General features: G+C 36.5%; 1 protein-coding gene across 2 annotated transcripts; it reads right to left on the bottom strand.

Annotated features, from left to right (window-relative positions):
• Positions 1–200: 200 nt before the first annotated feature.
• On the bottom strand, positions 201–6487 carry LOC131157537 (vesicle-associated protein 4-1-like). Of its 2 annotated transcripts, XM_058111771.1 has the most exons (7): positions 5912–6487; positions 4489–4559; positions 3928–4009; positions 3711–3829; positions 1021–1098; positions 785–904; positions 201–689 (listed from the first exon to the last, which is right to left on the bottom strand). In XM_058111771.1, exons 1-7 carry the CDS (start codon positions 6195–6197, stop codon positions 630–632), a joined length of 816 nt encoding a protein of 271 aa, XP_057967754.1. In that variant the 5' UTR covers positions 6198–6487; the 3' UTR covers positions 201–629. The 2 variants fall into 2 exon arrangements, with proteins under 2 accessions (XP_057967754.1, XP_057967763.1); XM_058111780.1 differs by lacking the exon at positions 1021–1098.
• Between the last annotated feature and the right edge of the window lie 8480 nt (positions 6488–14967).

Here is a 14967-nt window from a genome sequence, read left to right on the forward strand (position 1 = left end):
CAAAATGTTGCAGGTTGGCATATCTATATACACTGCAAAATTTCTTTCTCCAAACTTACCATTCAGTCTTAAATATGCATGGGAGGAGGCAACGGAAAGCTTGTCTTAATAGGCAAGCTTCAAAAGAAAAATGTTAGCTAGAAAATAAATTGTCTGGAGAGTGCAAAGACAATCACACTGAGGCAAGTAAACACATAGAATTCAGTAATCAAACTTCTTATACCCACAAAGATAGGACTCAAAAATCAAACCAGAACCCCCCAAAATACATTAACTAAAACGAAGCCTTCGGTGACTGTCTTATAATTATTTCCATAGAGCAGAAAATACCTTTATCTACAAGTAGGCGAGGCACAAGCCCAAATTCAGGTGCCTTCCTTTCCATATGGCTCATCTCACATCTAATGATTTCAACAAACAACTGCTTATTAATAATACATAATAATAAAGCACTAAATCTCAAAAGGCGGCGTTGGGTACTTCTGTTTTTAGAGGAAGACCCTGCCCTCCTCTTTTGTCTTCTGCCCTCATCGTAAGCAGCAAGAAGAACCAAGCACGGATAGAGAAGAATGATACAATCTTTCTAGCTGGTTCAGCCAGGAGAGGAATTGCGACAACCAAACTGCACTTTACAATGAGTCCACTGCTTCAACCTGTTGCCGAGCCAGGTATTTCTCCCTTCGCTCTTTCTAGAAAACAGAAGGCAGCATTATGAAAACCAATATCAGAAATCTCAGAGCACTCATGCAAGAGAAAGAGAGAGAGAAACACATATTATACCCACCCATTCATCTATGACAAGACCTTCTCCGACAACTCGAGGACCCATGTCTACTGGAGGTTTCTTGCGTGTTTCCTGCGCAGCCTCAGCTTCATCCAACTGACGTTTGAGTTTTTCCAATGCCTAGTTAAAAATTTTAAATAAAAAAGAAAAACAATGTTATATTGGGCAGTTTTGTACATCATGAATCCTCATAACAATACAGCTTTGTAAAAGTTAAATAATTTCAATCGACTTACAGGAGTAGGGCGCTGCACATCCAAGAATACAACACGCAAAATTCGCTCAACAACTACCTGATCCTTTTGTTCATCAAACTGAACAAATGGGTCAAATAACAAGTTTAAGTCCCAAAGGCACCAGATAAAAGGTCTATATCAACTAACAAAAAATTTTTGACAAAAAATAGGCAAGACTTGAAGGCCATCTTTGAAAATGGTGGATGAAAAGGGTCCACTGAGCTTTGAAAAGAGAAAATGAATACATCCCATGTGTAACTTTCTCTACCAAAATATTTTGATTGTATTGCATTTCTTTAAAAGTTCATATTCTCCACAACCACACGTCAATCAACAGAAGCTGACAATTCACTCATAAAATTCAAATTTAAACCCGCATAAATAAATTTTACAATAACAGACCCATTTATTGAAGAATGTTTGATGTCAACTGATGGGGGGAAATCAAATGGAGAAGGGGAAAGGGAGGGTGGTTGGAATCTCAAGTGGAACAAATTTTGAGGGCAATCCTGTGCAGGGGAAAAATGAGAGCTAATAAATTGATCCTATTCTGCTTCATGTTGAAATTGTGGCTGTACAACTATAATGTTGTCAACACGCAAATTTTGAAAAAGAATACAACAGATCAATATTATAGCATATAAATGCAGGAGCCATGGTTATCATTTATAAACAATTCACCATTTGATGAAACATGAAAACATCAAGGTACTCATTGTAGGAAAAATAAACGAGGTATTGTTTAGAGCATCATGCAGGAAAGTTTCATTCAATTAAACAAAGGTGTTTAGATGTTCCTACAAAAACGAGATTGCTAAAGTGTGATATACATTGTTGGCTCACAACCTAACAACTTAAGTTTTAAGTAAAAAGGTAATCCAACATGGTATCAGAGCTACCAAGAGGTCCTGGGTTCCACTCTTGTTGCCCATGTTTATTGTTTTTTTTCTTAGGTATTATCTTATTCCCTATAATGGGTGCTCTTTATTGATGCCCCCCAACTCTCATTTGAAAGAAGAAAAATAAAAAATTACAAAAGAATATTATTTTTTTTAAAAAAAGAGAAGCTTTTGGTGCCAATATGAGAAGGAAAATTGGATCGTTGAAAATTCAGCCATTTCCTCAATGTAACATTTTTTTTTTCTCTCTCTCTTTTGGATAACTATGTCTTGACCACGTGATGTACATTTTCATTGCCATATGAATGAGTTCATCTGACTTCCATACCAATTCAGTTGGATTTTTATCAATCAAATGTAGGATCATTATATGCATATTCAAGTAGGGAAGCCTTGGTGCAATGGTAGAGTTGTCGCTGGGTGACTTGGAGGTCACAGGTTCAAGAGTGGAAACAGCCTCTTCCAAAAATGCAAGGTAAGTCTGTGTACTATAGATCCATCGTGATCTGCCCTTGCAACCCACATACATAGGATCTTTGTGCACTGGCTGCCCTTTATTCTTTGCATATTCAAAACAGTGCATGTTCAAAGAAGAAACTTCATTGAAACTTCACACGGTGCCAGTCTATAACCTTTTCTGTCCTTGTCGCTGGAATACTTTGCCTAAATTAGGCAGTGGGCAAGAGACGTTAGAAAGCAAGGCAAAACCCCAAGCCTAAGTGTTGCTTCAGGAACAATGAAACAGGAATCAAGATCCCAAAGGCATGCACCCACCCCCAGCTTCAGCTTCTTTCTTTTTTTTTCCTTTTTTTTTTAAAGATGAGAAGAGAAAGAGGGGGCTCCATCAGCCCACATTTCTAAGAAGAAATGTTTATAATGTAATGGAACTACTTGGAAGGAAAACTAAATGAGAATGATCAAACAATCATCTGTTGGGACATCATGTGCCCTGCGGACCAAGATTCAACATGACAGAATGATTTTGAACCATAAAAATGAAACAATGTTCTTTTAGATGATTTAACTAATGGAGTTAGCAATATGGTTCAGAGCAATTTGGAATTCTAATTATGACATGTAATTTTCTTGGAACCCATTAACCATATCTTCTTGACTTATTTCCCTTTAGAGAAAGAATATGCAACTATATAAGAAAATTTATAAACCAGCTCTTAAACATCCTTTAAGTCTGATGCATCATTGCTACTACTGCAATAAAAGTATCACACTTCTTCCACTATCAACTTCGTATCTCATGCAAATGCATATTTCTAGAATGTTGAAATCTTAATAAAGCTTCTGAGCTTTGTCAAACTTCTAATTTGAATAATTTGCAGATGGAAAGGTGCACCAAGTGTGCTCTTTGTTGCCTAGATACCAAATAGGCATCACCAATAGGTCAACCCACCAACATGGCAATTACTATGTTAGCAGCCATATCAATTCTGACTAATTTTTTTTAGTAATGGCTCTATTTTTAGTTTGTTACTCCACTCTACAGGATGGATATTTGCCTTTGGTTATTAGATAAAAAGAAGAGGACATGATTTCATCCATGAAAAATTTGCAGACCCCTCAAATTAGTTTGGCCAGAAATGCAATGAAGCATAAACAATTATCCCATTTAATATCTAAATCATTCTAACAAGTATGTATTGATCTTTCAATTTTAAGGAGGTCCAACCAATCATAGAATTAACAGACAATACAACATTAGAACAACAATTAGAAGAATTTAATAACATGATCTAAAACAATAATGCATTATGCAATCAAGACTATTCAACTCACCAACTCTGGTACATAATCTGTTCCTTCTTTCACCTTTAGACTCATGATCTTAAACTTAACCCTGCTCTTCTGATCTAACTGCTTCTCATTGTTTTCTGGCTGCTCCACAAACTTGAATACTAGCATTGATATTGAAAATTGAAAGTCAAATTGAGCAATCAATTGTACATAACAATTGGATGGTAAAAGAAAACACAGCAAAGTATGAGACAGTTACCAGTCGCAATAAGGTTTTCTCCTGGGGCAAGGATACCCCCGGGAGGACGCATATAACAGCTCTTTGGTGCAGTAGTTTGAAACTAAAGACAGAATGAGGAAACTCATTAGATGATTAATTGCGGCTATTGTGAAGAATAAATATAGAACAGAGATTAATGGATCTTTGGCTCTGCATAAAAAGTTGAAAAACTCCATTTTGCTTTACATAACAGTTTGAAGGCAGATTTGACACTCCAACTTTGTGGAGTTTCAACCCATTAAGTAGCTACATCAATATAGAACATAAGGAGTTCACCAGGCCTAAATCTTGGGCTTGGGTAGGAATTAGGAAGTTTCTTTTATGTTGCCCAACCCAAAGGACTTCCCTCACTTTGAACAAAAAGACAGTCTCAAAATTTTAGTTGCTAAAATAGGATTTTGTCAATGTAAAATTGCCGCTATTGGCATCGAGTACCCCAAACCAGAGAATAACAATATACATATATATATATATATATATATATATATGTTTATTTACTAGAGAGAGAAGAAATGAGGGGAGCAAAGGGAATGAAAATACCTTGAAAGCAACATGAGACCTGCTAGTGTTTTTAATCCTAACAGCGCTTCGGACTTGTTTACCAGGTTCATCTTCAAATATACAGACATAAAATAAATTATCAAGTAATGAAACTTTAAAATTAATATACATTATACAGAACACAGATTAAAAACTATCTTTACAGAGCACACAAAATATTAAGAATATATGTACACAAAAAAAAAATTATAACTAAGAATATACTAATCAATTAAGCAATGCGTGAGCTGTACATCAAAAGAAACAAACAAAAAGGAACAACTGCCTGCCAACAGAAAGAGCCATGGCCAAATCATAGAGCACATACAACAACAACAACAACAACAACAACAACAATGGCCAAATCATAGAGCACATTAAAATGGGAAAAACAAAAACAACAACAACAACGGGGAGCTACATGCTGAGGGAAAGTCTATTTTAAATACACAAACAATAATAACATTCCTTATTAGAAACTTAAACCAAAAGTTAAAAATAATTGTATATGTTTAGTTGTATGATTAACCAATTGGAATACATAACTATATCTAACAACAACAACAACAACAACAACAACGGGGAGCTACATGCGGAGGGAAAGTCTATATTAAATACACACACACTAATAACATTCCTTATTAGAAACTCAAACCAAAAGTTAAAAAATAATTGTATATGTTTAGTGGTATAATTAACCAAATGGAATACAAAACTATATCTAACACCCAGAGTAAGAATTGGTAAACAAAATAAAGTAAACAAAAGGACAGTCTACGACCCATGTTTGGATGCTAAGAAATGGAGGCAAACAAAAGAAAATTTTACTTTAGTATTTATGATCATATTGCTCCTACTTCTTTTCCCCCAGAGTATGAAAGTAAAATAATAAAATCAGCTAGACCAAATAGGTGTAGCAGACTCAGCTGAGGGGAGACTTTCTGTTTTCTCATGACCAAATTGACAAAAAACCCACATATATATTACTCAAAACTGCACTATATTTTGTTCTTCTATAATTTAATAGCAACCTGACAGAGTATATCCGGAACAATGCCAGCTAATAAATCATCAATAAACCTTTAAAGCAGATAAATTTTAATTTTTTTTTTTTAAAAAATAATAATTCCCCCCAACCGACATTAACCCATTAAGAAGCATATGAAATGAGAAAATAAAAAATAAAAAAGGAGTATAGAAATAAAAATATTTCCAGTTAACCAAGAAATCAATAATAAAATCGTTCGTTTGGTGGCTAAGAAAGCGGAACAGAAAAAGAGAAAAATTAAAAATCTAAGCGCTTGTTATATGCCGTTTTAATTTTAACTCCAAAAAAAACCGGCAATTAGGAGCTATAATCTCTTCCTTCCCCACGATTTCTCATCAATCAATGAGAGCATCGAGAAGCGAAGCACAAACTCACAAGGAAAGTAGAGATTATTGGTCGGATCGAGGCGAAGACGACGCCTAGCCGGAAGCAGAGATCTCGCCACGGACGACATCGTCTTGGAGGACGGGGGTTTGGAATTGGAGCCCTCCACGCTCTGGCTCTGCTGCTGCTGCTGCTGGAGAGTCTGCGTGGACGACGACGACGAGTGGGTGGTTCCAGACTGCCAGAACGGACACAGCCTCCAGAGCTTCATCTCAGACTGGGGCTTGCGGTGGCGGTTGTTGGGGTGGTGGTGGTGGTGGTGGTCAGCCACGGCCATGGTGCCGCCGGAATCAGAGAAAAGTGCGTCGCGGTAGGCGGCGGCGGCTTCAGGCCATAAATTGAGGGCTTCTGGGTTGTCGCCGGCGTCGATCTTTCAAAGAAGGTGATGCTGAGTTATCAGAATTCAGATGAGCTCTTGCCTGTGCTCTCTCTGTCTCTCTCTCTATCTCTCTCTGTAGCTGTCGTTTTCTCTCAGTTGGGAGTTAAAGAGTATCATTTATGGAGCAGTGGTGTGGTGGGAAAGCGGCGAAGTTTTCTTAGTAGGGAGGACGGTGGGGGATGGTACCCATTTTTAACAGCTTATTTATTTCTATTTATTTTTCGAAAATGACAAAATACACACCCACATAATTTGCATTCTAATCATTCTTAATATTGTTATTAAACTAATAATGCTTACACTATTTTTATTGATTGTCTGAATGATTTGTTGTATTAAACATAAAAATTGCCCTATCTGTTGTTTAATTTTAGAATTAATATTAAAATAACAAAATAAATTAAATAAGTATAATCATCAATATTCATTATTCATTTTGTGCAGGATCATGACAGTTAAATTAAATTATTTTTCACCGTTAAATCTTCTTTCATTAGTTTCTTAAGGGAAAAAAAACATACTCACCTTCTACCATATTTGATAAAAAACATTTACCTCCCTACCATTTCGGACATATCATAAATCTCTACTGAACCTCTCTTAGATTTATCAGCAAAAATAATAATAATAATAATTAGGAAATTAATTTGTATCTCACTAGAAATCTAAAATTGCCCTAGTCAATAATAAAAACTTTACAAAAGTTAAAATATCTAAAGGCATGCTTAATTATAGGGGTGTGCAAACGGTTGGTTCGGCCAAATTCGGTTAATTACTCGAATTAACTTAACACTAATCCTTGATCAAACCGATCGAATTAGTTGTTGTAATCGAATCGTACCCATTGAACAAACTTTTCAAGTAATTCGATTAACAGAATTTGACCAAATGAATTTAAATTAATTATAAAAAAAAATATGATTGCAAATTTTGTTTCTAACTTACCAATTCCAACTTAATTAATAAAAGAGTTTATTGATAAAAGGGATGTTTTAAGATTTAACATATATCATATATTAATATTACTAATTTATATTTAATTATTAGTTAATTAGTAATTCCGGTAATTTGGTTAACTGAATTAAAGATTCCTCATACCCGAACCGAAAATCGAATACTCGAAATTATCCAAATCTCAAACTGAACCAAATCAAACCTATAGATTAACCAAATCGAACCGATCGAACTTGGTCGGTTAATTCAGTTAAACCCGAATTATGCTCACTCCTACTCAATTGTGAAATAATTTTACTTTTTTATTTCTAGTTTTATTTTTAAAAAACTGTAAAAATAATTTCAGTTATTTTGCTTTCCAATATTTATATTAAAAAATAATTTTAAATTATTTTTTCTTCTTTTCTATGTAAGTATTAGAAAACTACATGACGAGATCACAATCCTATAATTATTTAAAACAATAAAAATTAAAAAATAAAGCTATTTTCTAAAATAAAATTGGGCTAAGGGTGTTTACTTTTTTAAGAATAAACAATTTATCTTATTTTAATATACTTATATTGTTAATAAAAATTTTGAGTTCCATCTATTATCCTAATTCAATTTAAATCGCTAAATATATAAATCTAACATACAAAAGATGTTTAGAAGATTACAAGAATTGTGTTCTATAAAAAGGAATTAAAACAAAATAAATATACTTTAAGTCTCGTTACATAATACCAACTACTAAGTAGTGTGTGTATTTCTTTTTTCCTATTATGCAAGAAAAGGCATACTATTAGTGATAATGATGCAAAATTTACTGTCAATAGTATTGTTTATCGGATTTTTGGTGACCTTAAATACTTATTAGTTATTTATGCTTATAAAAAATATATGCAGTGACATTCTCCAAATAAGATTATTTTTAAATGATATTTTATATTGAAGTACAAAAGATCGCAGGAAATAATTGATTAGGATGATTATCTCCCTATTTTTTTTTTTAATTAAAAGGAATTCTTTTAACAAATGATTTGGGCATTTTTTTTAATTTTATTTGAAAAATACTATTCATTCAATGTGTTGATAAATATTATATTTAAGATCAAATATACCAAATGAAGAGGACCAAATTCAAGGCGCAATAATTGATCCATTTATTTAATTTGGACGTTAATAATACAAAATCAATTGAACTAAGATTTCGACCCCAAAAACAAAAGAGTTGTTTGCACGTTATTTGGACTTCGATTCAACCTTGAAGGACAACAATCTTAATTTAATTGAACATTTGAACTCAATTTCATCTTTAAACTTCAAAACTTATTAAACATTAGTTAATTTTTTTAACTAACTCAATAAATTTATTAAGACATAAACTCAAGTCTGTCTCGATAAGCACGTGAGCATATAAGATATTATATTTAATGTGATTTTTAAATTTTCACATTCTAGTTAAACCTAAAAAATAAGTCAACATGAATGAATATTAAACTTCTTAAATTTGAATTGATCTTCAATCGTTAACAAAAAGGTATGGGATTGAACTCAACCTAAGCGAGCAAAAGTTTAGCATTACTTTACCATTTATAGTCCTATATTTCCTAAGCATTACTTTACCATTTATAGTCCTATATTTCCTACAAAGAAGAGTTGACTCTAATAAGTGTGACAATGTGAGATATAAAGCTATAAATAAATTTGGCCTCACTACTTTAAAAAATTCAATTTGACAAATGTTAATTACCAAAAATGGGATTGAGATGGTCGATGTGTAATTTAGACTTTAGGCTTGGTTTGTTGTTATTTCTTATTATGATTATTATTGTTGTTATTTCCTTGAATTTTTTTTAACATCAAAAGAGGGTATTTTATCATTTTCAATAAACCGATAAAAAATCGAGAGAAGGTGGGTAGATGAAAGGACTTTCATAGATCATTCTGACTTCGACAAAGAAAAAAAAGTCTAAAGAATTTTAGAATAAAAACAACTACAAGTTCAACCCTCAATTACAAATGTGTATAACTATTCTAAAGATTAAAGATTAAAGATTGTGACTTTCATATTTAAGGCTTTCTGTTAGAACTTGAAAGGGATGAAAAGAGATATAAGACAGAAAATGAATTGTCTCTTGTTTCGTAGCCCAATCAATGTGAACTATCAATCAGCCAAAAAAAATTAACTGCAATAGATATTTGTCTCTTAAATTTAACATATACTTAATTACTTTAAAGGTAAAAGAGTAACACTTTCAATGGTATCCTAATTCCATCACATGTCATATTTTTCTTTTCAAATAAATTTACTCCCATTACATAATAATATTTTTTTTTCTAGATTTTAAGCTTGACTTGACTTGACTCATTTATAAACCTAAATTTAATATATTATTTACACTTCCATTATAAAGAGTTTTGGACTTTTTATTTAATTGTCTTTTAATAGAATTGAGTTCATGTATTTGTGCATGCCACACATGTGTACTTAATTGGCACGCTGACGCGGCAGTGCTGACGTGGCAGTGATGATGTGGCACGTTGTCATGGCACTGGGGTCCACCTGCTAACGTGGCACTGGGGCCCACCGGCTGACGTGGCACTGACAGGACACCGCTGACGTGGCCAGGTCGGATATAGATGCTGGGTCGGGTGTGAATCGGGTCTCGGGTTGGTCCGGTTTGAGTGAGTCGTCAGGTCGGGTTTCCGGGTCGCGATCGGGTTGCCAGGTCGGGCTGAGGCGGTCCGGGTGAGGAAAACATGTGGGGCGCATGAGCGGTAGGTCACCGGCGTGTGACGAAGCGTCCTTCTCCGGCAAAGCGCGTGCTGGCGCGTGTGCCTCCGTCTGAGCTCCTTTCGAGCTCCGGTTTGCACTGTTGGATTCATCTCAGCGAGGTGAATGTGATGGTGGCCTCAAAATTCAATTTCGAGCCATTAGACAAAGCTCTAATTTCGATGAAATACACCAATCTGGCTTTTCTACTCCAACCGGACTCTGATACCACTTGTTAAGACCCTGTGAGCAACTAGAAAATTAGAGCACCAGAAATTTACGTTGTTTGGTCAAGATCGACCGACGTCCACGAAGCACACTACAAATTCACTAAAAATTTGCCAGAAAAATACAACTCTCTCCTCACACTCTCTTCTTCCTCTCCTTTCTTCTCTGTTTCTTCTCTTTGTGCATATCACAACTCTCCACGGCTCTCTATTTATAGGGCTGATAATTAATTATAATTTAATACAATAAATTAGAAATTGAGAGGTTACAATCATTAAGATAAATGACACAGCTCGTACATCTTGCAAACCGCGTTTCCAGCTCAGCATCTCCAGCTCTTGGCTCTAGCTATGTCTTTTGACTCCAGCTACAATAATAGCACTGCCACGTCAGCGTTGACCAGGTTTGACCAGTTTGACTTGATCTTTGATCGAACTTTTCAGAGTCGTTTTGGGTCTGTTTTTCGAACAATTTAAACCATTTCTAAGATTTTTAACCATTTCGGATCCAACCGTGCTGTCCATTTGAGCTAATTTCAGCTTTAGATTAGAAAATTGAGATATCGAACGAAAAGAGCTCAAAAATCGAAATGTTCAACGGCAATAATTTCGGTTTCAGGAAGATGCAGATAGAAGATTATTTGTTTGGGAAGGAGTTGCACTTACCATTGAAAGGTAAGCCAGCATCTATGAACGAGGACCAGTGGGAGTTGTAACGACCCGAATTTTAAATGAAATTTAAATAATAAAGAAAGGAAAATTGGAAAAAAAGAAAAGAAGGGAAGCTGCCAAGCTTTGTCGACGAAGGCTTTAAAGATTTCGTCGACGAACACAGGGCTTCGTTGACGAGAAAATACCGAGAAGGGTTCTGAGGCAGCCTGAATTTCGTCGACGAATATAGGGTCTCGTTGATGAAATTTATGAAGAACTCATCGACGAAGATCGGGCTCGTCGACGAATTCTACTGTCTATAAATACTAAAAATCCAATTTTTATTTCACTTGAAGCTTCCTCTCTCACTCTCACTCTCTCTCTCCCCTCTTTGGCCCTCTCACTCTCTCTCTCTTCGATTTTGGGCTAGTTTTACGCCGGATCGAAGATTTAAGGCTACCACGACGCTCCTAGCGAAGTTCTCCACAAGTTTACCGGAGCGGATCGTTGGGAAAACGAAGTTGGAAATCATCCCTAAGTTGAGGTAAGGCTTTTTAAGCCAAATTTGGTCTTGTGGTAGTTATAGAAATTGACGTACGCATGAAAATACTGATGTTTAATACTAGAAGTTTTGAGTTTCAGGATATTTAGTAGGAAATCCTACGAGGGTCAGGCTAGGAAATTTTAGGTGCTTTCTCAGTAGCCAGGTATGAGAATAAACTAAAGCAGTTATTTTCCATACATGTTATTATTAATTATGAGCACATTTATTTTCAGAAAAGCCTATGCTATCTTTGGATATTACATATGAAATGTATGTTTGGAAAATACTACTATTATGATGAAAATGTATATGTATGTATGAGATGCCAGAAATGATAATTTTTAGAATATGAAGCATGACTTTAAACGGCATATGTGTGGCATAAACATTATTTTTATGTGAAGTGAATCAAGATATGATTGATTTTACGAGCAAGCATATTTCCAGGTGTTTTGGAAAGACGAGTTATGTTATACCGAGTTTGACGAATATATGAAAAATGAGTTATTATCTGAAACGTATTTATATTATCGGCACGAGGCCGTATTTATGATTTTGGTGTGAGGCCATGTATTTATGATTTCGGCACGAGGCTATATCTATGTTTTCGGCACGAGGCCGTGATGATGTTATGTATGTTCATGTATTATATGTTATTACAACCAGGATGTTAGTTTAGTTCAGTTTAGGGCTCGGTACCGTAGCTATATATGTAGATCAGATATCTACATCAGATTAGTGCTAACCATCCCACGAGGGGATGGGAGATGGATAGTCAATGTGGCTTTTAATAGAGTGTGGACGTCCACCTGGTAGTCCGATCAGGGTGTGGCGGGCTCATCGTACTTACAGACATATTTGATTCGGCAGTGGTCGACCAGTCATTGTCGGGTCCCGCCTTCAGGCTGCACAACTCGTCATAGGGTACATGACATTAGCTAACTATTCATCCTGAGTATATTTTCAGTACTACAGTTACAATAGATGTTTTTATGTATGTTATTATAGCAATAACAGATACTTATGCATGTTATGATTTATTAACAAATATGAAAGTACATGATTATCTAGTATGATATTATGTTTATTTCCAGAGTTATGAAATGTACTGTATATGTATAAGCACTTTAAATGTTCATGTTGCCACACAGCTGTATTTAGTTTATTTTCCCTTACTGAGAAGTGTCTCACCCCCAACATTAATTAACTTTTCAGGAAACCCAGAGAGACCGGCAGGTCAGGGCCGCCGTTGAGTGATTGGTGCTTCCCTACTAGAAGGGTAAGCGTCGAACTAGGACTAGGAGATTTTTGTTGTATAGTCCTAGTGATGTTTTTGACTTTTTGGAGATTGTACATATAAACAGTATATTAATGATATAGTAAACTCTGGTATTATGTTTTATGATTGGATGTTGAGATTTATGTTTACTGCTACTAGGTTTTTCGCTGTGTTTGATAGATGTCCCCACTACCCACGGGTTCGGGTTGACCATTTCATTTATCATGTGATATTTTATATTAAGAAATTGAGGGACGTTACATTTGGTATCAGAGCCTAGGATACTAGGTTCTATAGACTCTAGAGTGCAGCAGTAATAATACCAGAGTATAGGATAAGAGGATTTGAGGTCTGGTTTTGTAGTCTAGATGCAGGACTTCTGTGGTGGTTTGTATGATTTTCCTGGGGTGACGATTTTAGGAAATTCATAGTAAACTATTATCGGGTTGGGTATAGAGGTTGCAGGATTGAACCTTGAATTAAGATCAGGAGTGATAAGTTAATTAGGAGAATATACTATATGAGTTAGGGGATACACATAGGAAAAGGGGTTTTGAGTTAAGTTATTTCTTCTTTCAGGATGGACCTCGGTGGAAATAGTGCCCACGCCAGTGGGAGTGAGGGTGCTGGACCCTCAGGCACTGCGGGTAGTGATTCAGATGCAGTCTTATGCAACGTTGCACAGCAGGTTATGGTAGAAATTGCCAGGAGTTCGAAGGAACAGGGTGGTCCGTCTGTAGGCCACGGTAGCTCGATAGAGAAATTTATTAAGATGAGTCCTCCAACTTTCTCAAGAGGAACGGATCCTGCAGTCATCGAGAATTGGGTGCAGGAGATGGAGAAGATATTCGCAATGCTGCAGTGTTCAGAGGAGCAAAGAGTGCTGTTTGCCACCTATAAACTGACTGGGGAGGCCGAGAGATGGTGGTCGGTGGTGAGATTGTTAGAGCAACAGAGGACTGTTTTTGTAGAGATGACATGGGAGCGGTTTAAAGAGATATTCTTCGACTAATATTTTCCAGCCTCATCCAGGGAGGCTAAGATTTCAGAGTTCCTAAATCTGAAACAAGGACAACTGTCAGTACAGCAATACGCGGCGAGGTTCATCGAGCTATCTCGCTTCGCCTCGTACATCATTCCAAATGAGATGAAGAAAGTACGACAATTTGAGAAAGGTTTGAGAAGGGAGATATACAAACAGGTATCGATTCTGAAGTTGCAGGATTTTTGCTGAGCTAGTGGATAGAGCAACTATAGCAGAGATTGGAGAGCGGTTGGAGGAGGAGGAGCAGAGGCAGAAGAAGAGGTCCATACATTCTGGTTCCCAGCAGGGGGTTGGATGTAGTTCATGGAAGAGAGGTGGCTATTATAGAGACTGGATACAAGACACTGGGCATCGCGGTTTCCAGCAACCATCTGCAGCTTGCCCATCTTGTGGGAAGAGACACCTGGGAGAGTGTCGTGCCGGGCAAGGTGTCTGCTATAGGTGCGGGGAGCCAGGGCATATGATGAGGGAGTGTCCGACACAGACTGGTACGGCTCCTGCTCCTAGACCTACACGAGGAGGTTACCAGTCACCACGAGGAAACCAGCAGAAGAATACGGCCCCAACAAGAGTTTTTGCCTTGACGCCGAAAGACGCTGAGGTGGCCGGCGACGTGGTGACAGGTACTGTTAATATGTTTTTGTTTAAAGTTATTGCACTTTTTGATTCTGGTGCCACACATTCTTTTGTGTCCTTGGAGTGTGTAAAATTATGTGGGGCAGAAACGCAATCATTAGATGTTAAGTTATTAGTGGCTACACCGACCGGGTCAGCGGTGAGATGTAGTAGGGTACTCTGTGGTTGCCCAGTTGACAGTCAGGGGAAAATATTATCTGCTGATTTGGTGGTGTTAGATATGCACAGGTTTGACATTATTTTCGGCATGGATTGGCTAGTGGCTAATTCTGCCATTATAGACTGCCATGCTAGAGAAGTAATATTCAGACCTCTAGGGAAACCAAAATTTAGATTTACAGGGTCACGGGTGCAATCCTTACCTCAGATGGTCTCAGCTGTTCAAGCGAGGAGACTGCTTCAGAATGGCTATCTGGGATTCATGGCTTTTGTGAAGGAGATATCAGAAAATGAATTGAAGCTTATCAATACGCCTGTGGTAAAGGAGGTTACAGATGTTTTCCCAGATGAGTTACCAGGCTTGTCACCCGATCGTGAGGTAGATTTTCCTATTGATCTACTTCTGGGTACAGCG

The sequence above is a fragment of the Malania oleifera genome, chromosome 1 (genome assembly GCF_029873635.1).
Source record: "Malania oleifera isolate guangnan ecotype guangnan chromosome 1, ASM2987363v1, whole genome shotgun sequence".
Classification (NCBI taxonomy): Eukaryota; Viridiplantae; Streptophyta; class Magnoliopsida; order Santalales; family Ximeniaceae; genus Malania; species Malania oleifera.

Bases quoted from the DNA above. Each gene is read 5' to 3' on its own strand.
- LOC131157537 (XM_058111771.1), bottom strand. From the start codon at position 6,197: ATGGCCGTGGCTGACCACCACCACCACCACCACCCCAACAACCGCCAC. The intron at 3,830-3,927 runs GTAACTGTCTCA...TATCAATGCTAG, and splicing joins AGAAAACCTTATTGCGACTG to TATTCAAGTTTGTGGAGCAG. The intron at 690-784 runs GTGGGTATAATA...TCTGTTTTCTAG, and splicing joins GTCTTGTCATAGATGAATGG to AAAGAGCGAAGGGAGAAATA.